At 39.0% G+C, this 23007-nt stretch overlaps 2 protein-coding genes across 3 annotated transcripts; one reads left to right on the forward strand and one right to left on the reverse strand.

The window, feature by feature from the left end:
* Window positions 1-1740: 1740 nt before the first annotated feature.
* On the reverse strand, window positions 1741-3738 carry LOC108118390 (40S ribosomal protein S15Aa). 2 transcript variants are annotated; one of them, XM_017231064.2, is made up of 3 exons: window positions 3666-3738; window positions 3562-3597; window positions 1741-2347 (listed from the first exon to the last, which is right to left on the reverse strand). In XM_017231064.2, the coding sequence occupies exon 3, from the start codon at window positions 2343-2345 to the stop codon at window positions 1953-1955; it is 393 nt and encodes a 130-aa protein (XP_017086553.1). In that variant the 5' UTR covers window positions 2346-2347; window positions 3562-3597; window positions 3666-3738; the 3' UTR covers window positions 1741-1952. The 2 variants fall into 2 exon arrangements, with proteins under 2 accessions (XP_017086553.1, XP_017086555.1); XM_017231066.2 differs by having other exon boundaries at window positions 3670-3688.
* A 461-nt stretch (window positions 3739-4199) lies between these two features.
* LOC108118392 (nuclear speckle splicing regulatory protein 1) lies at window positions 4200-6822 on the forward strand. The gene is made up of 2 exons (XM_017231069.2): window positions 4200-4280; window positions 4343-6822. Exons 1-2 carry the CDS (start codon window positions 4270-4272, stop codon window positions 5487-5489), a joined length of 1158 nt encoding a protein of 385 aa, XP_017086558.1. The 5' UTR covers window positions 4200-4269; the 3' UTR covers window positions 5490-6822.
* The last annotated feature ends 16185 nt before the right edge of the window (window positions 6823-23007 follow it).

Genomic DNA, 23007 nt, shown 5'->3' on the forward strand with positions numbered 1-23007 from the left:
AAATCTTGACAAATGCAAAAGTCTAAAATTGTATAAACTAATGTTAATCCAAGGGCAGGAATCTAAAATGTTTACTTAATTCTGCTAATTATTTGTGAAAAACATTAGAAAGTCGGTACTATTTTGATGAAAAGAACATTTAGTGCTATGCTATAGTGCTGTCTGTGGCGTAATTTGATTATTTTATAGACTGATAAGTAGTAATCGGGAGGCTTTCTCTATGGTATTAGTGATATCAGTCGGAATGTTTCGTGCGGTATGACATGCTCAAAATGGCAAACTTACCCAACCGCCATATTGGGCTAAGCTCGACCTTTCAATTTACCTCAACGATAAGGATATTGGGTTTCTATAAGGGGTGTGTTGGCCAAATGGCCAAAGCAATTGCCAAGTTGTAGACGTCGTAGGCCCCTCTCAGATATAGATAACATCCATATAGACCCATCAATAATACTTATTCTAAGCCACACGCAACACCGATATCGATCGGTAGGTCAATATGAATTGTAATTGTTGTTAATGACATGCCAATTATTTAAAGAGGGGAATCCCATCTGGGTCAGGATACTGATCGGTTAATTGAATTTCAATTAAATACAATCAATTCAAATTTAACCGGCTGCCTTGATAACGGTGGCAAAGTATGCAATAACTTTTTCATATAACAGCCAGTGTTGCAAAGAATACAAGGGCTAAGTGTTGCCTAAGTTCTTTGCTTTGAAGTATCTTCCAGCACTTGGTTCGAGGGCTGCAACTTCACATACTCACTGTCCGCTCATTTGTTTATATTTTGAAATATTGATAACAAACATGGTTAAGAATCAGTACAAATAACATATTCTTATAAGTAGGACTTATTTGGAAAAATAAATAAGCTTTCCTATACTAAAATTTATAGAAAATTTAGTAATGGTAATTTTAAAATTCCAAATAGTTCCTTTACGACGGCCCCTTACACATTGTAAAATTTCAATATCGATTCAATACAAATTGTAATATAACCATTTTAAAGCCTCTTGTCTAACCTAAACTCTTGTCAGAAACATAAACCCTTTCTACTATTATACTCTTTACTGTATTATTTAAATTTTTTAAAGATATGTCAACTATTTTCTTTTCTTGCAGCTTTTTAAATGATAAGTAAATGTCTCACTTGAAGGTTTAAATAAGGTAACTATGGGATCCAATAGAACTTCATCTGAGTTCTAACGCTGAATTAGTCTAAATCGTATACTCTATAAGAGTGCACTCACCAACTCTTTCTAAGTTAAACCCAACATTTCAAAGTAATATTGAGTGAACCCAACATTTCAAAGTAATATTGAGTGAACCAAAGTTTTAAAGTTAAGGTTTCCTAGTTGAAGTGTTCCTTTAAGACAAAACTAGGATATATACATTGACAAAACATAAGAAGCTTAAAAAGGCCCTTTACGGGTAACAGGATACCTAAAAAAGTTGTATTTAAAGTTACTTATATTCTTTTTGATTTCTTGACTCATCATGGCAAGCACGTAACTGAGGTTAAACTGCCAAGAAAGCAGCAAGCACATGGCACTGTCATTGTCTACTACTGGAGTTTTGCCTTTGTCTAAATATTGAGAACAACTCTTGTCATCTTTACTTTAGATAATATTATAAACAAAGTTGGTTTTATGTTAACAGATCGATTTACTGTTGCTATTGTTTCATCACTGTACGGCTTACATATTTCATAGATCGTAAACAAAATCGTTATTAAAATTATTATGTATCAATCATTTTATTTCGGGTTTCTTTGTGAACATTCATTGTCGTTTGGTTGTCTTGAATGAATGTTTCAGCGTTCTTGCCCTTAGTTTGCTAAACACAAACGCTATTGGATGCATGGTATTATGGTCGGTGAAATAAAACGTCAATCTACATATCAACTCCCCAGCAGCACACACAGACACTTCGATATCATTTTTGTGGCTCTAGAAGAAGAAGCCGAGGATCTTGCCTCCCAAATGTTTTCTCCTGGCCTCCTCGTGGTCCATAATGCCGCCCGAGGTGGTGAGCACAACGTAGCCAAACTGACGAGAGGGCAGCAGATTGTTGGTCCACTTCTCGATGTCGTTGATTGGCACATCGAAACGTGGAGAGATGACGCCGCACTTGTTAAGGCGACCGGTCAGGTTGACAACGATCTTGCCGGAACGGTGATCGTCGACGATCTCGAACTCGCCGATGTAGCCGTGCTTCATCATCACGGTCAGGAACTTGATGATCACCTTGGAGCAGGGACGCAGCAGCACCTGGCGCTTGCCACGCTTCTCAGCGTTGTTAATGCACTTCAGGGCATCGGCCAATACGTTCATACGCACCATGGCTGCAAAATTGTTGGGAATATGATTAGACCACGGCCACAAGTTGCAGGTTTCACAGAAAAATATTACAAATATAAAGGTTATAACCCGTTACTTTTTTTTAAGTATAAAAATAACTTGAAACAAGTGTTAACTTTAAGTGATATACAATCTAATCACAAAAACTATCATATTTAGCTAACATGCTAAAGATCCTCAAAATATAGAGGAAATATCTATAGACTAGTATACGAAGCATATTAAACCCTAGCTCGAATGAGACTTGCAAGATATGTAGACTATCAAAAGCATATAGAGCTAAGCAATAACCACGACAAAAGGGTTATGTTCTGAAGCATAAATGTCAACTACCTATAAGAACTAGCATTCAATACCTATAAAAACTGACTATAATTGAATACTTTTTGTACATATGTGAAGAGATTTTCTTTAATATTATTTATTATATTGAAAATGCAGCAAGCTAAGGTTCTTGGCCTTTAAAGACGCACAGAGGCTTGTCCAAACTATGAAAGAACATGTCTCTGACATGAAATTTTTGGAGAACACAAGGCTACGACCATAGACAAAATGCTTTTAAAGTGCTGAACATGATTCTTTATACTATATTACTGTTTTAGTTATTTAAAAAGTAACGGGTTATTTAAAAAAAGGGAAACAGCAAGCGAAACACGTGCAAAATACCATAAAAAAAAAAACTGATACTGTCTGTGTATCTTTGGTGGTGTGTGTGTGTGTGCGTGCAAGTGGCTGTAAACAACAACTATTTCGAGCTGATTTTCCATCTCGTGAACACCGAAATTCATGAATTTTTGCCGGTTGTTGGTATTACATTTGATTTAATTGGTTTCCAGACATTTTGCCACACTTTTAAGCCACCTACACACATACACAGACACACATGCACGACAACAACAGCACTGTGCAACACACTTTTTGGCCAACTTTTCACTTGATATTCTTTCGCACAGAAAAAAAATTTATAACCAAAAAAAAATAGGGTTTATATATAGATATACAAATCCAAAAGGTAGCGTGGCGTTTCATGTATTGTTTACATGACAAACTGCTCAATTTTGGCTCTTAGGCCCACAGTAAAAAAAATTGTAATAAAAAAAAAGGTGGGTATTTGCACATGTTTCGACCGGCGATCGCCGCAAATCTTATCTGGCTGCATTTTTAGGCTGTACAGGCGTCCAATGAAAGCGGCAATTACCTGGGATTGGTTTGCAAACACTGATTTACACGACCGCTGCAAATAGAGGAAATAAAATCAGTTTAGTTACAATTTCTATGAACAAAATCGCGGAGAACACGCACTCACGCAAACGTGAAAAGGGAAAAGAAAGGGAAACGGAAGGAAAAAGACAGAGAACAGTGTGACCGGCCAGTCGTAAGTGTGGCTAAAATCGATTTAGTTATCGATAGTTCCATAGACACAATTCATAGTTCGGGTCTCTACTAAACTATGTTCTCCAATTTAAATTTATAATAATGATTCACTTGTCTTCAAATTAATATATTATCGTAGTTTGTAAATTGCAAACAAAGCTTAAAGATTGGGAATAGAATATCTAAAACAAGATACTTTATGTTGTTTTAAGTTAACTATTTACAAAACTCTATGGTATATCACCTAATATATATTGGACACTGGCGACGGATTGCATTGCCAAATTTTTATATTTGAATACTTTTGGCGGAGTAAGTTTTATTGATATCATAGAGTGCATTTTTTTAATTATGAAATCAGTTTTCCTGCTATAATTCCGTATTTTTCAAGTCTTCACAATAAAATATCGATACTTTTTGCATTTAAAAGAATAGCCGACGCAGGGTTGCTTTGAATTAGTGCTGTTGTAAAGTATTTATCTGGACGCAACAAACAGGCATACTAGCCATTAATAAACAAAACAAACAGAAAATGTCTAAACAGTAAGTATTTACCTAATAAAAACAGTATTTTGGTGATTTTAAAATCTCTTTTAACCCCACAGATATGGCCTTATTATCCCCGGGCAGCAGAAGAAGGAACCGGTGAGACCTGCTACAAAGCCCGCCATTTTTGACGAGAGCAGTGACTCCGGAAGCGATGATGACCGCAATGCTCCACAATTGAAGCCAAAAACCGGGGGAGTGCCCAGTGGACCCAGTTTAATGGAGCGTCGTGTGGCACGTCGGCAACAGGAGAAGGCCCTGGCCGAGGATCCCACCATCTTCCAGTATGACGAGCTGTACGATGACATGGACAACAAACGCGAGGAGGCTAAGCAAACGAAGAGTCAGGAACCGCGAAAGCCAAAATACATCGGGCGGTTAATGGAGCACGCCGAGCGCAGGAAGCTGGAGAAGGAGCTCCGCATCGAACGGCAGGTGCAGAAAGATCGCGAGGCCGAAGGTGAGATGTACAAGGACAAGGACACCTATGTTACGGCCGCCTATCGCAAGAAACTCGAGTCGATAAGACAGATGCAAGAGCAGGAACAGCGAGATGAGTACCTTGAGGCCATTGGCGATGTTACCAAGCAAAAGGATCTGGGCGGCTTTTATCGTCATCTTTATGAACAGAAAATGGGCGGCCCTGCCCAGGAAGATGTGATTAAACCGAAAACGGCGCCCTCCACTGAAGAGGTATCTTACAAACCTATCAAAGCGGAGGCCGCTAAACATAGGAGCTATCGGCAACGTCGCTCTTCCGAGGAGGAGGAGCAGGCCAAGAGCAAGTCCGGTCAGGACACGGAGGCTAAAACGCCAACAGATCAAGCGGAAAGCAAACCAGCTCAGGCTCATTTGGCCAACAATATAGATGCGGACTCCGACTTCAGCATAGACGATTCAAGCGATGAAGAAGATGAGAAAGATAAGGAAAAGGACAAGGACAATCAGCCTCAGGGCAAAACAAAGGAAAACGCTCAGCAAAGTTCAGAGTCCACCAAAGACAAAAAGCCCGAGGCATCGAAGCAATCATCGCCCACCAAAAATGATGATTCTGTTGCCGAGGTAGACGAGAAGGATCTACCGGTGCCGACAGTTACCAAACCTCCAGTTGATCGAACGCTCATCTGGCGGAAAAGAACCGTGGGCGAGGTCTTCGATGCTGCCTTGGCACGTTATCAGGAACGGAAACGGGCTCGTCAGGGCTAAAATGCATCCAATTAAAGTTCGAGTAGATGGAAAAACAAACCACTGATTTCTGTATTGTCTCCTTATTATGCTAATTTCAATTTGTCCCATGCTCATAAATTATTTATGTGTATGCCAGGCGCTCTTAGCAAACCCTTTTCGGTGCAAATATTTTGCATAAGTTGCAACAGAGTCCCTTAGCCCGTTTCCACTTTTCATCTAAAACAGAAAGCAGAAGGAAAAAAAAAAATGGAAAATAAAATGGGTAAGAAGTACAAGGCATGACGGATGGAACCGCAGGAAAAATGGGGGAAAAGCACTGGAGGATGAGGAAGTGCCTGAAGGAGCAGAACGCGAAGATATTCCATTTATTTTGTATGACGACGACACGACGACAAGTAGAAGAGCCAAAAAAAAAAGAACTAGGGCTAGCTTAGAGGAACGAAACTGAAAATACCCTTGTAGGTAAGTTGTAGATCTTATTTTGTTTAGGATTTTATGTGGGTTAATTAGAAGTGCTGTTTGTAGTTCCTTTTGAGCAAAACATTTGCTTTGAATTTCGAAATAGCTTAAAGTCTGAATTGAGGGGAGCATAAATGATGTTGTGTTTTATAGTATATTAAATTATATAGCCTTTTGGGACATATTGATCCCAACATAACAATCTAAATCCAAAAGTTCTCAACGCTACAATGTAAATAAGACGACGGTGGGCGAAGAAAAAAAAATCCATCCCTATTGATTTTATAGTCTCGGACAAATCCGCGTTGAGGCAGACAGCTTATGCAGAAATGACTTTTTAGGTTCACAAATATCTCGTTCACTGAGCCGGAAACTCCTAATCCAAGTTCTAATACCCTCAGCAAGGGTATAAAAACGGAAAGGCACCGAGAAACTTGCCAAACGCCCAAATAACAAAGAGCCAACTTGGCGTTAGTTTATTTTTTCGCCATCCTTTTTGTTTTTGCAACATTGTTGTTGCTTCATTTTGCCGCAAATGCTGGGAAATCCTTTTGGAAAATAGGTGTGCCCGCGCCATAAAAGCGAAAACCAATGGACCAACGGAGGGTAGCGGCATGCCGGAGCAGCTTTTCCCTGGGCAAAGGAGAACGAAAAGTGTGGGGAGCTCAACTGACATGGTTAGGATCAGTGATGGACAGTGTCTAGTCTAGGTTCTTAGGTACTTTTACTTAATGGTTCTGACCTTGCTTTGATTAAGGATTATTAATAAATCATCTTATGACATTGATGATATTGTAAACTGTGGAAAAAATAGATAAGTGGAAAGTTATAGCTTAAAGTCGTCGTATTAAAAATAATTAATAGTAATTAATATTTTAATAAAATATGCTAATTTCAATATAACTATCCGTTTCTTCTATGAATTATTTTGGTTTATACTAAACCCCTTGATTAATCTAAGTACCTTGTACCTTTCTTGGGTTAACCAAATGCGGTACCCTCACCATCACTTTCGGTTTACCCACGTGTATTTGTTTTCCTTTTTTGTTTTTTGTTTTTGTTGTTTGCCCATACCTTGTACTTTTCCCATCATTGAAGTTAGATTCCGGCTCCGGGGTCCGGCGCATTGCAGAGATGGCAAACCGCAGTTTTGCTCCGGTTCTTCATCTCTACATTCCGTCATTCCCATTCCCATGCCCATTTCCCCCTTTTTTGGGTTGCCCCTTTTTCGGATACCCTCTTGGTAAGCCCCGGGAAAAGCCCAGTAACACCCCCGGAAACCGCCAGCATCCTACAGCATCTGCATCTGCATCTGCAGCCCGGACGGAATGTCAAGACGGATATGCCTCGCTTTTGATGTTGCCAACGTGCCTTCACTTCGCTCCATCCTCGTCCATGTCCATGTCCTCGTCGTCGTCGACGTCGTCGTCGTCGTCAGCGAAATTAATACTGAAATCCATTTTCCATTTGGCAGTCAGCGACCCGACCCTCACCCATTCCTATGTATATATACTATATATGGTATGTACCTCTCTTTTTCCCTCCACTAGTTGGGTATATTTGACTGTCTCGCTCTTACCTGTTCGATTGTGTCATCAATCTCACATGTCCTTTGCTCCTTTGCTCCTTTGCTCGCCTTTTTTGCTCCTTTCTGGCGTTTTTGTTTATTGATGTGCACTGCTGCAATTGAGATTTGTGCCACATTTTAGGCAAATTAATTCGATACGAGCTGAAATGGAATTTTTTCTTATGATTTCGATTCCGTTTCTGATTCCGATTCGTTATACAGTTATTTGTTATTGTCGCAGCAGATCGATGAAGAGTGCAGCCATACATATACATATATAGCGCCATCCCACTCGGGTTCATGCTGAACGCCGATCGAATCGGTCGTTAGCTTAACGTTTCTAATTGAGTGCTCTCGATTTTGAGTGCAAAAACACACTGCATTTGCAAGTGCGCCGCCTTTAACCCTTTTGAGGTCTCAAGGGGTTTGCACAGGACGCAATACGCTAAAAGGATATTTCTTAGCGGGGGGAAAACAGGTGACGAAGGTTACACTGGGGTGTCACCTCCGAATTCGGTAACCTAAAATTGGAAAAATCAAAGTAGTTACAGATGAAATTTAAGAAGTTTTTGTCTAAGATAAGTTAGGATGAGTTATATTTATCTTTTTTTTAAACTTTAACTTTCATTAATATTACTATTAAAAGAAAGTTATTAACTTACCTAGTTAGTCTTTAACCTTTACCATATTTATAAAATTTCCACTGCCTTAAACTTACTTCAAGGATATGGAGCACCTTTAGCTAGGATAAAAACTACTCTCTCAAGTGACGAAAACTTGTTTCGTTACCTTCCGCCATAAACAATTTGAAGTTTTTGAATTTGTTTGTGCTGAAGTTTTTAGTGGTCTCAATCTCAATCTCAACCTCGGTTTTCTGTACTTCTTATTTTGGTAAGACTCTTGAGATCAATAAAAGTTGTTATCTTGTATTTTTATGCGGCAAGTATAAGCGCAGTGCATATACAATAATAAAAAGTTAAGCAATGTGAAAAGTTTTTAAGGTGATTTGGTGAAAGGGCTCTGCGCTGTTTTTGTGGGTTAACTAAAAGCCCGGCGGCAAAATCAGCAGCATCATCGCAACTGCAAGTGCTGTGGAACAACAACAGAGATTATGTAACACTAATTCCATTAACCCCCTTTGTGTGGTCCGTCCTTCGTTGGAAATTCGCCTTTCTAAACCCCCTGTAGCCACCTCTCTCTTTCTCTCTCTCTCTCCCTTGTTCCCTAATCAATTTACGATCATAATTACTTGGCTTTTGGTCTCGGTTTTCGGGCTTGGCTTTGGCATTTCGTTTTGGTCCTTGCCAAAAAGCTAGCGATTCAATCTGCAGCCTCCTGCTGCCGTCCCGGCCAAACCCATTAATCCAGCAACTAACCATCCTACCATCAACTAGAAACAGCACCACCACCGCCACCACCCCACAAAATCCAAAAACCGAATCCGGGCGCCACGGAAGAGCTCCTGAAACCGAGGAGCAGCAGGCCAATAGGCCCGAGTAAAGGCTTCAAGATTGTGATCATTCACGTGTGAATTCAATTATCAACATTTTCAATGGCTCCGGCAACCGGTCTTCGAAGCGGAACACGGAGAGAAGCCAGGGAGCCTGGAGTGCGGTCACCATACCCTGGTGACCTGGCAGTTAGTCTTGGCCACGATGCATTTGTCCAGAGGCGTGTTCGAGAAAGGGGGCTGGACCGTAATTGCGGAAAGAAAGTCATAAAAACAGAAGAGTTTAGTAACTCGAAGTTAGAGTACCCAGTAATTCTGTTTCTACAAAAATCTAGAACTTCCCTCTAAGAAAACCTTTGCCTTTGTCTGTCTTAACAGTTTCAAGATTTAAAATCTTCAAATTGCCACGCGAGAAAGCAATTAACTTGAATGTTCGTGTTGCACATGTTTCTTTTTGTTGTGGCATAGAAATGGAGAGCACTGGTGACACCGAGCTGAAATTACTCATACGCCATGTATGCCGGGTGAAATCCTAGCCTACGCCAAATGTTCTCAGGTAAAATGTGTGGCCAAAGACAACACTAATTAAGGATAATCAGCTTTTAAGCCATGTGTACGCATTAATTAAATGTAAACATGTTGAGGAAACACACACACACACAAAAAAGAGAAAAAAAACCCAAAAAGGATGTCTCATTGGACATCCTGTGACTCGGAGACGAGGGCTTGAAAAAGATTTCATTTGCTCGAAAAAAAAGACAAAAAGAATCCTTATTTTCCTTAAAGTTGTTGTCAGTTTTTCTTTAAATAGAAAATGTTAGTTCATAAAATAGAAAAATAAATTGGTAGACCAGCCTGCACCTGTGCATTTTCTCGGTTTTTTTTAACTTAACCTGCAAATGAAAACTAAAGTTTATTGCTGCGTATTAAAAATAAAAACTAAATGTATTGCCTATAAAATGGGCAAAAAACGTGCATAAAATTGTATATATATATATAGTATATATAATATATATATCTAGCCATATCGCATTGCACATTTTGTGCGGCCAGCAAATGGAGGGGAAAAAAAGAAATTGTTCATTGCGGCAGATTACGTAACGGGGCGTTTTGCTGTTTTTGACCATTTTCTCTGCTCTGTTTTTTTTTTTTTGGTTTTGTATATGTTTCAGTCACGTTTTGGTATAATTCTCCAAATATGTATATACATTTCGCCGGCTTATATTAAATCGATATTTCATCCTACTTCCTGGTCCTGGTCGGCGCCCCTCAAAACTCCACCACTGTCGCAAACACGTTTGTGTGAGTGCTGGTGATTTATATTGTTTGGCCACATGTGTGTGTGTGTGTGTGTATTCCTGAATATATGCATGTATTGGCCTGTCTCTGTGTGCGTTTGTGTGTGTGTGTGTGTGTGGTCGAGAGTGTCTGAGTGTTAGTGCGAGTGTGGCAAAGTACAAGCCGCCGTGGCAAGACGCGCGAGGCGCATCCAAAAATTTCGTTTGCTGCAAGGGACAGAGTGTGTAATGAAAAATGTGTGGGGTATGACAGGAAAACGAGCGATGCAGAGGGACATTTGGCATGGTATGAGGATGTGGGGAGATGGAGGTGGAGCAGCAGCAGCAGCAGCAGCACCAGCTGGCGGAGGTCCTCCTCCCACCAGGATAAGAGCGCCAGGGAGCGGGAAGCGGATGTGTGGGGCCTCGTAGGCTGGATGCCAACCGCGCTCATGACAAACAAAACGCATCACACACACTCACACACCGTGAGAAAAATTGGTAATTATATTGGCCAAGCTAATAGCTAATTATCAGGTTAATTAACTTAAGAAATTGCAATACAAAAGAGTTAACTGCCTTGGGTAATGCTGTTTATAGTTTGATTAGCGTTAAGTTATATAATAAGGTTTGGTTTCATTAATTTTTTAACAAAAATTGGTTAGTAAATCATCAGGAAATTAAACCAAATAAGTATTTAAGAATATTCTTTAAAAATCATTAAATAGGAAGGAAGATTTTATAGATAAGTTATTAGTCAAAGTAATCAAAGGCTTTCTAGCCTCGGAGTTTTCAAGTTTCTAATCTCTTAATATTGAAATTTAAGTAAAACTACCAACTGATAAGTGATTTTGTACAGTGTACTAATGCCTGCATTTATGTGCTACTCACATGTGTGTGTGTATGTTGTGTGTCTGTGTGAGGCGGGTTAGTGTGTGGGCTAGTGTATGTGAACTGTTTTGTGTATGTATGTGTGAGTGAGTGTATCCTGCAGCTGAGTATCTGTGTGCATGAGGAGCCCTGTCAGCCTGTACTTGTATCTTTGCCACTGCATCTTCGCATGTCCCGTTAGTCGCCTGGGTCACCGGGTAGATTCGCTAGTGGATTTTCTCGTCCACGTTCTCATACTCGTTGGTTGGCTCCATCTCGTGCTTCTTTCTCCCTTTCCCATTTCTTGTTTTCTCCTTCTTCTTTTTTTTGTTTTTGCATCCTCTTCCCTTTCCTTTTTGGCCAACATCTTTATCCCCCATCCTCTTCCTGGTCGGCATTTAACCGTCTCTTGTTCTCGGCCATTTCTCTCAGCTATTTGTGCAAGTCATTCACAAATACATATGAATATCACTCATACGTCACGTACGCCAGGTCAATGTTGTACAGCCAATTAAAAACCATGTTTTTACCCCACATTGTTTTTATTTATACAACATTTTTCTCGAGAAACATAGCAAAAGATAGAGTGAGTGAGAGAGATCTAGAGATGTACAAGAAAACTATTTGATTTTGGTTAAGGCCGAAATGGCTAAATATACACAAACCACTAATGGGATACAACGCAAATAAAGACTCAAGATTTCTGTTTCTTCTACTCTAACATTCACTTTGTTTAAAAAAAAAAAAACAAAAACAACATAACATAAAAAACACTAAATGAAATACTAGCCCCAAAGCTAAAAAAAAAGAAAAAAGAGAAAACTTTAGAGTGAACTTCATGCCCTTTGGTGTAGGAATTATGTACACGAGTGAAATGCAAATTTTAGATAAGAGTATCTATTTGCATATTTTCGAAATTGCTTTAAAGGTTTCTCTCCTCTTTTCGCTTTAATTAAGTTGGGAAAATGCATATTTTCCATGTGTTTCCCTGTTAAAGTTGTGGCCTGTTTTTTTTTCTTCCTGTATTATTACTTTCCTAGTGGCCACTTGTAATATTTAAAGAAAACTGCAAAAGATATCTGCTTATGGGCAAATATCTTGTAATCTTTGCCATTTCTTGCCCGTCTACTTATCGGATTTCTTTCCTCCTTGGGTTTTCTGCCGTCTGTTCTCAACGATTTTCGAGTGCCCATCTTTTTTTCAGTCCCCCTTTTTTTTTTTTACTTGTGCCTTATATTAGCCACTTCTTTTTTCTTGGGCTTTAATTAGGTTTAAAGATTTAAACTTGACTTGAAATGTGATTTTGTAGAAGACTTTTAAGGAAGATTGGGCTCTGTATTTTTATAAAATTACTATTTTAAGCTAATTTTTCATTTAGTTACCTTTTTTAAATCTAAATTTCAAGAAAAATCAAAGAAATATACAAAAATCTGTAGCAACTTATATTTTCTAATGGAACAGCTGAAAAGTATGCAATCATTTTAGATTTTTTAAATATTTTACAGAACTTACAAGTTTCTTTCACCATATTTCCTTTTCAAAAATCTTTAAAATCATTCAACAAAAACTAAACTAAAACTCAAAACTAGTAACTATTTTTTAAAAAGTGTTTTCGAAAAACCAACTTAGAAACCATAATTTTGCACATGCAAGCTGTTTAAGATGTCGGCAGACTTTAAGCTCGATTTAGTTATATTGTTTGAGGGACTGTCCTTAAATCTTTGAAGGTTCTTGTTCTGCCACTTATCGGCTTTCGTCTCTTCGCTGTTTTCCATTCCTCTTCCGAGGTTTTTCCACTGCGCTTTCTCGGCTTATATTTGCTCCATTTAAGCGCTTTCTTCAAATCTATTTTTAATCTCTTCGCAGAGTGCACTCCAAGTCGTTGTTTGTATTGTATTATTTGTGCGGGTATGGGTGAGTGCCTCATATGGGTATGTCTGTGTGTGTGTGTGTGTGTGTTCGTCAGCAGTAAGTGTGCGGGCTCGTTAGCTGTATGTGTGGTTGTCTTTACGTGCATGTGTGTGTGTGTGCTTAGAGGCGTGTTAGTGTGGGTGCATGTGGGCTTGTCTGTGTGTGGTTGTGAGCTTGGGTTAGTTTGCGTGGGCCGCCTTTTGTGGGTGTGGCCCAGCTAATAAGCAGGAAATTAAAATGTTATATGCATTGCCATGGCTGCCGGTGCTGGTTTTCCTCATTTCACTTCAGCGACCCTCCGCTACTTTCCTTCTGCCCCCCCGCTTCAGCGTTCGCCCCCTACTCATCCGCCTGCCTTCTCTCGATTCTTCCCGTGTCCGTCCGTCTCCTCGGGCATTGTCAACTCGGTCCCTCTTTCTTTCCCATGCCCATGTGCTAGATATATATATATATGATATATACGGGCTAGCTTCCATAACTCGAACTTTACTAATTTGCAAGTCCAAGTTTTTCCAACTAGCTCATAAACTTTGCAAAAATATCTGAAATTTTGTAGATTATAATTTAGCCACCTAAAAATAGACAACGGAATTTTAAAACTAATAAAAAAGTTCATTATTCTCTACAGATATGAAGTGTGTTTATATTTTAGAGAGATTTCAGAGTGCTAGATAATAGTTTTTAGACTTTTGCTAACTCTTTCAGATGCCAAAGATAGTTTTGACTATATACTACTAAGGTCAGGTGGCCATAATCGTATCAACAGATATCTGGAAAGCTTGATACTTAGCTTAAGTACTTTGTGCGTAAGGCTAGGGCTTGCACTTAAGGAGGTCCCACTGCATTCACACACATACATATAGATAGATATATATATATGTATGTATATTGTAGTATGCGGTTTTGGTGGCGCGCCTTGAAGTATGCATTATTTTTACGTGTCAGTGCGCATTTTTGGCATAATTGAAGCACAAACAGCGACAGAACCGGAGCTCCAGCCTCAGCTTGTGCTGCCTGTATGGCAAGGTCGTTTTCGGGCCAAGCCAAGCCGAACCCCTTTAACCCTCTCCCTCTCTCTCTCTATCCCTTTCCTACACTAAAACACCACCCGCCTCCCTTGTCACCACGCCTTTTTGGCAAAAGTTAACATTGCGTGCATGCAGCTCGACTGGACTTGGATTAAGTTTTTCACTTTTTCACCCGCTCGTCCTCGTTGTTTTTTGGCGCACCGAAAAAGAAAAGGATATATATATATATATATATATGAGTATAAAGGATATGGGGAATATAGACAGCCAAAAGTTTTGTGTCACGCCTTTTTCCACCAGAGCCCGCATCTTTTCCACGACACAGTCGAAAAAAAAATTTATATATAATGACAATAGCATCAAATCGATTTTGCTTTCGCCACTCGCTGACAAATAATACTCGTAGATATATATATATAAACATTATTTTACCAGCTGGGCTCGAGTTTGAGAATAGCAATAAATAAACAATGGGAAAATGTAATGCCAAAAGCAGCTGAAAGGATTCGAAATTAATTGTCAATAAAAGAGCACTGGATTCTGTGTTTGCCAAGAGGTGTTAAATACTTCAAAAAATGTACACGAATTGCTTGTTAACTATTTTTATTTTTATTTATTTATTTATTTTACCGAGAGCAACATGTTTGCATGTTCTTTCAAACAAAAGGCAAAACAAAACAACAACAAAAAAACAAAACAAAAACACACAAAATAAACATGTCAAATGGCATTGGATTTGGAAATCGATTGATTGGTATTAAGGGTAATGAAAACTAAAGGAAGAGTCCACGGTAGCCTTTCGGTACACTCTTGTTAATTGAACTATTTTGAGATTTTTACTTTCGAGTGAGATTTACGAGTGGCAAGCAGGCAAGCAGGCAGAACAACATTTTTGATTGCAACGCATTAAATTTTCAGATTTGTCAGACAAATAACTCTAGTCGTTTGCCATAAAATTCCAAAAAGGCAAATCAAACTTTGTTGTCGTAGCAATTTTGTCAGGAGATTTGCGAATCAAGTGAACAGTGGCAAATCAGGAAATTGTTTCGAAACTGTAAGAAAGTGGAGGAAAAGTTGATGTCTTTATATTGTATTTGAACTTTACTTTACTAATTTGATTTGAAATAACAATTTTCTGTAGATTTTACAACTTGTGGCAGAGTTAAGAGCTCAGAAAATGGTAAATCAGAAAAGGTTTTTAGAATATGATTTATCTATGGTACTAGTATAGTATATAAAATAGTACAAAAAATATAAAAGTATATAAACTTCTCCTATCTTAAGACATATTTAAACTTCGCTACTTAACTAATTAATAATCCTTAAACTTAACTACCTTATTGGCCTTCTTTTTCTCAAGTGCCTTGAAACTTTTGTTAGAAACCACTGGAAATAAATTCCCAAGAATAACACGAAATGATTTCCCACATTTCAGCTGGCAATTGGCAATCGATATGCCTCGATTGTTGTTCTTTTTTTTGCTCAGTGCAGCGACCACACCCAAACCGCTTCTTCTTTAAGCAGTTTTTAAATGAGATTCTGTTTTATGTTCACAGATCCTATAGTCGAATTCCCAGCGAATCCCCTGCAACGCCCCCGTCCGCCGTCACCGTTTTCACATTTAACGACTTGTGCGGTTTTTTGGGGCGTTGGGTTCGAGAGGGCGTGGCCGCTGACAAAGGAGGTTGTAGAGGTGGAGGTTGGGGGTGGGGGTTCAGCTTTGCTCTTATGTAAAAACCTAATTAAAAGTGCTTTATTATGCAATTAAAGCAGATAATGTCACATTGCAGTGTGGTTTAGGGTCGCACAAAAATGTTGAGAGGTTCGGGTTGAGGGTAGGAGTGGGGGCTGAATGGGTTTAGTCCGGTGAATTTATTTTTGGCCAAGCAAAACGAAGGCGTTACGCATTTGCAGTTGATTTTTTGTGTGGTAAGAGTCTAAAGAGTCAATGCAATGGGTAACGAGAACAATGCACTCGTTTCTGAGGCCCCACCCTGGAATTTTCAACCCATCAACCCGGCCTTCTTATTTTCCCCAAACTAATCCCTCTGTCCTACCCCATACCCCTTACCCAATGCTCTCTGCTGTCGCCGGGAAAAACTCTGTCCCTCATTGTTGACAATTGTTTTGCATAAATTCTTTTTTTGGCCAGCAAAATGTAAAATCCTCACTTGTTTGTCCATTGGCAAGAGAAACTCTCTGCATTTCCCTCCATTTTCCTAATATTTTTGTGGGTGCTTCTAGTATGGTGGATGGGGGGGGTATATTTCCCTTGTCTTTGCTTTGTCCTGATTTATGTGCCTGCTGCATTTCTGTCGCCTGCTTGGTCTCACTCGCTCTCACTCTTTTGGCCATTTCAGAGTATCAGTATTTTCTAGTTTTTTGGCCAGCCACATTTTCTGAGCACTAAACACTGACTACAGTGAGCCAAAACTTTACAAACACAAACGTACACACACACACACTCAGTCACATATATTAAGAAAAGAGAGCATAAAATATGCTAATTTATTGCTGTTGATTTTAATAACTTTTGGCCTGCCCACATAAGTATGCAACGCCTTTTGCTCATCGATGGATTTTCGGGGCGTTGGCCCACTTGAGGGCCAAAGATGTTGGCCACCGACACTTACATAAGTCATTCGTAAGCTTTAGTATAATAAATTCAACTGCTCTTACTGTCAGTCCATTTCATTTCATTTCATTTTTCCTAAGGCCCATTAAAGATGCAGCATATAGTACGTTTTACTTCAGTTTCAGTATCGTATCAACTTCTGCCGCATACGTATGTCGCATTTTGTTCTGTACTGTCTTCTTTTTCTATTTTTTTGTACTTTTTTTTGCCTCGTTTATTATGCGATGGCAGCACAAAGTTTTGGCCGGAATATTGGCTTACATGAAAAGATAAACAGAAGAGCTCTTCCCCGACTATGAGAGCATAAAAGTTGGTTAACTAATGAAGGGACTTACGGACAAACATACATGCCACTGTCTGCTGTCTGCTGTCTGCTAGCTAGCTAGCTAGCTGAAAATAGGAAAATAGGAAAATTGTTGGCAATGACAGTCGACAACAAATAGAACACGCCCCATTTAGCAAATAAAACTGTCATCGTTGTGTATTTTTTATTAGCAAATAACAATGTCACACAGCAAATACTCATGATTAGCAGTTGTAATTAAAAAAAAAATGAATGAAAAATATATCATGACTTAATAACTTTCATAAATTGAATTTGTCATTCCCCCCCATTTGCTGATAATTTTAATGACATTTTGTTATTCTGCTAATAAGGTTAGTGGAAAATTCAGTGATTAGCCAACTTAATTGCCAAATTGAGAGGTTAACAGAGAGGTTGGCCAATAAAAACGAGTTCATTAAAAATTACAAATTATTTTATTTAATTACACAAACTAGCCGCAGTCGCTTTATCAAATTAAATATTTATTAGGGCTGAGTGAAGGTTTTTTTTTTTTAGGGTAAAAAGTTGAAATTATTTATGTTAATTAAATAACAAACTTGCAAGTTAATGGAATAACCAATATTCCTTTTAAGCAGCAAATAAATTTACATCCTGCATGTTGAGTTTTATAAAATATTTTATATCAAAAAAAAAAGCCGAGGCATAAGTAAGCACTATAAATTACTGTAAAGACTTAATGACTTCATAAATTAAACTAGCTCTGGCTGTTTTCTTTTTCTGTTTTTTTTTTGTTTTGTAATTTGTAATTTGTTGTTGTTGGAATCATGAGGACATTTAATGGCAGTCACAATGGAATAAAATCCATGTCGAGTACTCCTCCCAGGGGCCCCGTAAAAAAGTCACCATTCAGCATTCAGCATTTAGCATTTAGCATTCAGCATCAAATTAAAGTAACATTTAGTGCAAGACGACTTTCGAGTGTAGTTTATGTCATTTGTCTGTCAACTTGTTGTTTACATTTTAAGGCCCATTTTCCGCTGCTGCTCCAGCTGAGCTTAATGTTGCAGTTAAACCCGGCAAAAAGCAGAAAGTGTATGGCACTTGTTATTTATGCTGACACATCCATGCTGCCTGAAGAGGCAACTGTAGGATGGGGACTGGGTGGTGTGGGTGTGGGGATACAAGAGGATCTCTCACCCACTCCAAAACAATTCCCACCACAATACTTTGCCTCGGCGATGAGCTGTGTGTTTTCCCAACAATTTTATATCAGAAAAGAGATTTTTATGAAATGTGTAGGTCGGTAGGTAGGTAGGTAGGTAGTTTCCCTGGGCCACCCTTTACATTTTGGGTTCACCGATTGTTTATATTCTGTACTTTATGGCCTCCCATTTATTTATATTGCCGAGATATATATATATAGTAAGCTGAATACCTGACACTTTCAAGCTAACCGGAACTTGAGACAACAGTCCTAAGTACATATAATTATTTTTGCCTCTTCCTGTCTACGGCTGCTGATTTTCTGGAGCTTCATTCAGAAAATCAATATTTGGCCAGGCTCTTTCGACAATAAAAATTAAATGCTGAGGACATTTTCGACAGTTTTTTTTTTTTTTTTTTTGGCTTTTTGAATGTGCCAAAAAATATTTTAGTGGAACAAGGCTGTTAGAAAATACACAGGCCAAAAGCACTTAGGCCAAAGCCAAAAACGATTGTCTAACTTAAGATTCTTAAAGGAAGTGTTACCTTAAAGATATGTTAGTACTAGGTCTTGGTATATATCTAGTTAGTTAGGATGTGTAAAGAGAAAGCTAAGCCAGTCAATATCAAGCCTGGCCTAGTTGGGAAAGCATATCATAATATTGCATACTTTTAGGCACTTTCTGAAACCTTAAGAACTTCCTGTAAGGAAATATCTCATTTAAAGCATAGAAGGACTTGCTTACTCAAACTTGTTTATATCTCACTTAAGTAAAAACCAAATTCCATAGCCATAAATCAATCACAATCACTTAAATTTCACGTCTTTATATTAAATATTAAATATGAAAGATGAAAAGGACTTTATTTTGGGAAATGCCAAAAGTCCAACCAACTTAATGCCCAGTTAATAAAAACCGCATTTATCTGAAAGTAAATAAAGACCACGGGATACTCGTGTGACAAATCAACTTTGTTCGCTGTAAATTGCCATCTGGCTGAATATGAAATCTCAGTTCCGGCAAAAAAGCCACCTACTTTTTTTCCCCCCTTCTTGTTGCCTGTTCCCCTCGTGCTCTGGTCGTCAGTAGTGAGGCGAGGAGACCAAACATATAAAATCCCAGTTGCCAGTTCCCAGTTCTCAGTTCTCAGTTCCGGCCGAATAAATCTCATGGCTAAAACCCCCTTTGAACAATCATCGCATCTCCGTTGGGGTCACACCCAAAGTCACAAAAGTCACGCCAACGTCAGCAGTGATCAGTTTGAATGGGGAGCCAGCCAGATGGTGGGTCTGGTTGGGGTGACTACGAAATCGGTGGGGAATCTGAATCCGAATCAGAATGAAAATGGTTGGGAAACGCCAGCTGGGGGTGCTGGGCATCAAGCAATGGGCAATGGACGCAGCACAAAAAAAAAAAAAAAAAAAAAAGCCCGGGGAGCACCAATAGCCCGTCGTCATGAAAAGCGGCCACAATCGGGGGCCATCTGGCTGACATCGACGTCTACATCGATGGCCATCGAGGACACATGTCCGTCGCTAGATTCTCTCTACCGACGACAAATGGTCTCCGGACCGGAGTCGCAATGCGAATCCGGCCACGGACCCTACAATGGCCACTTCCTTGCCACCTTTCCGGCGCACTTTTTGCGATTTCTTTGCGGTCTTTCATTTTTATTTTCATTTTTTCTTGTTTTGTTCTGAATGTTCCCTTCTCGTTTTTCTTTTCTTTTTTTTTTCGGCCTTTGTTGACAAATCATTCTATGTGCGTGTGCTGCTGCTCCTGCTGTGTGGGTTGGATGCGTTGGTGGGTGAAAAAGGGAGGAGGATGAGGAGGAGAAGGCGTGGCTGGGGACAGCCGCAGTCAGGTGGTCCATTGTCCATTGTCCAGGGCAACTGGTATATCATTCATCCAGCCGAGGCAACGGATATGCCGATGTTGGGGCAACGTCATCTGGCACTTGGAAATGCACCTGGTCCAACCTAGTCCACCTGTCCCAGCTGTCCCATCTGTCCATCTGTCCAGTACTCCTCCCCTTCGGATCCTTGGCCCCACGTTTTCATCCGCTCAAAACTAGTTTGGTTACATGTGTTCCTGTACACTGAAAGAAAAAGAAGATTAGATCAAAGATCAAAGAGATTGCCTGCTGTCAGTTGGTTGGTTTTTTCATGCTAAAAAATTAAGATGAAAATATTTTTAAAAATATTACATTTAAGTGGAAAGCTTAGCTATCATTAGTAGCTATTTTAGTTTATAAATTTAATCATTTTCAGCATTAATAAACATAATAAAAATTGAACTAACCAATGATTGCCTTTCTTAATTGCTTTTATCCCATAAATTATTAAATTAATTAGCTGCATTTTTTTAATGGAATAAATTATAAGCGAAAACTAAAACAATTAGGTTAGTGAATAATTGGGAAATGAAAGTTATGCCAAAATAAAATTTATTTAACTTTGCCCACAAAAATCCTATCAACAATGTTATCACTCATACGCAGTGTGTCCCTTGCTAAGTCTGTGATATCTTCATGATTGATTTCATAAAAAATATTATAAGTATTAACCATTAAAAAACATCATATTGACTGTAGTACGTTGAACTACTTACCACATATAGTTGTGGAAAATACCAATTAAAAATACATTAAGCCGGCTTTTATGGGGAATCTGAAATAAGCCCAGATTAACCCGCATTCGGTGCAGCCATTTTTTTTCCGCCTGCATATGTGTGCTAGCGTGGGGTGTGTGTGTGTGTGCCTGGCAATGAAAGACACAAAGAGTCACTGCATCAATGGACGAGTTTGAAGGCACGATGACTAGATTACGCTTATAATGAAGGCCTCCGGGAGGGGGGGGCAGCAGCCAAGCGGGAGGAAGACCCTTAACCCTCAGCCCTCAACCCTTAAAGCCACCGACCGCATCCCACGCCGTCGTCTCTCTCTGTCTGTGCCATGTGGCGAGGTAAGGTAAGCCTGGCCAAAAGGGTGCTGCCACTCCTGAGTGTGGAACGCAAAAACGAGCAACGAGCTTAAAAAAAAAGAAAAAAAAAAGATGGGAAAACCTGGAAAAATGGAAAAGGGCTAGGGTAGGGTAAGGAAAAAAGAAGGAATTATCATGAATGGAAACTAATCCCGCCTATGCCCTGAAAGCTTATCACAGAGCCGGCTTTCTCGGGGTCTTTAAAAAATATATAGGGCTCTGTGTGTGGGCTCGTCATTGAATTTACAGAAAATTTTTGTAATATTCATTCGCTTTTGAGCAGAGGAAAACTTACATTACTAGTTTGCTTTTCTGTTTCTTTTGGATGAAAATTAAAAAGGGGAAAAAGAGGCGTTTGTGTTTTGGAATTTTCCCATTCCCATTCCCATGCCCATACTTATTGCACAATGAAATGAAAACGGACATTCCTTCAGACTCATTGGATTAAAAACACCTTTGAATAGATGGAAAATGCAAGCAATTTTCTAAGAGCCTTGTATTTGCCTTACTTACCTACAATTATTCGGAGTTAAATACGATAAGGTGAGGCTCTGATTTAAACTTAAATAGTAACTGTGGCCTTGCTTTAAGTTTTTAACAATTAATTTAATAAGGTTCGGTGATAAATTGTTGGGCCACTTCCCTGACACTTTATCACTTAGCCAAAGTTTCAGCGAAGAAACTTAAATTACTTACTTTTGCTCTCAGTTTGAAAATGAAATTTCCAACTTTTTGTAATGCCTGCAACTCCTCCCTAATATTGATTAAATTCGGAAGTAATAAAAAACGCTTCCTGCCGTTGACACTTTTCTCAAAAAAAAAAAAAAAAAAAACCAGAAAGAACAACGTCAACGACAGCTTTGAGTGACAGGAAGTTCAATGAACCTTTTGTTAAACTGGACAAGGTAAGCTCTTCCCCAGCCAACACAATGTTTCGGGTTCATATTGCTTGTTTTTAATCCAATAAACGATGATGTGGAAAATTACAATATTTCCCACTAAAATAGTTAACTTATTTATTTCATCTGCAACATCTTTTAATCTTTGTAATTACTTTCCAGCAAATATTTAATTATGATTGCAGCTGCCAAGGGAGAATCAACATAAAAATGTGTCAACCGAAACTTTATTGAATCTTTTGGTAATCGGAGAAAAGTCAACTCAATTTTCCGAGCACTTATTTAAGCTGCACAAATTCCTGTGCTCCTTACACCCCCATACCTCCTTTTTGTGGGTGAAAACATTTATTTATAATTATGCCAGACAAAAGGGTTGATGGACAAAATCCCTCTGCAGTTGGTTAAAAATCTCTTCCACAGTTCATTGAACTTCAGTCCTGGCCAAATGAACTGCATTTGTATAGTATACCTACTATATATAGTATATATATAGTATTTATATTATATAGTTAAAGTGTTTGTGCTGTTTTAATTATGCTTACTGAGTTGATGATGGAAAAAGTGTTGGCCGCTCTCCTTTTTAAAGCCTTTCATTTGTAATTATAACAATTCCGCGCGGGTGGGAAACAGGCGAAAACTGCAAAACTGCAAACTGCAAGAAAAACAAGAAAAAAAACTATATATATATATAAAAAACAGCTGTGGAAAAACAAGAAGAAATTGCAGTGCTTATGTAATTACAACACTTCTAAGGGGCCCAGTTGAGTTGCGATAAATGGGACTCGGGACGTTGAATGGGGATTACTTCCACGGGCCCACATACTTCGGGTAATTCCCGGTTAATTGGACTGTCAATTGAAAGGGGGGGGAGGGGGGCTTGGGGTTGGGGAAACTGCTGGGTTGGCTGGAAAATGGTAATGGGATTGGAAGGTCTCCCCTCCTCTCCAAAAAAAAAAAGAGAAAGGGTG

Source organism: Drosophila eugracilis, unplaced genomic scaffold (assembly GCF_018153835.1).
Source record: "Drosophila eugracilis isolate 14026-0451.02 unplaced genomic scaffold, ASM1815383v1 contig_124, whole genome shotgun sequence".
Classification (NCBI taxonomy): domain Eukaryota; kingdom Metazoa; phylum Arthropoda; class Insecta; order Diptera; family Drosophilidae; genus Drosophila; species Drosophila eugracilis.

Bases quoted from the DNA above. Each gene is read 5' to 3' on its own strand.
- LOC108118390 (XM_017231064.2), bottom strand. From the start codon at position 2,345: ATGGTGCGTATGAACGTATTGGCCGATGCCCTGAAGTGCATTAACAAC.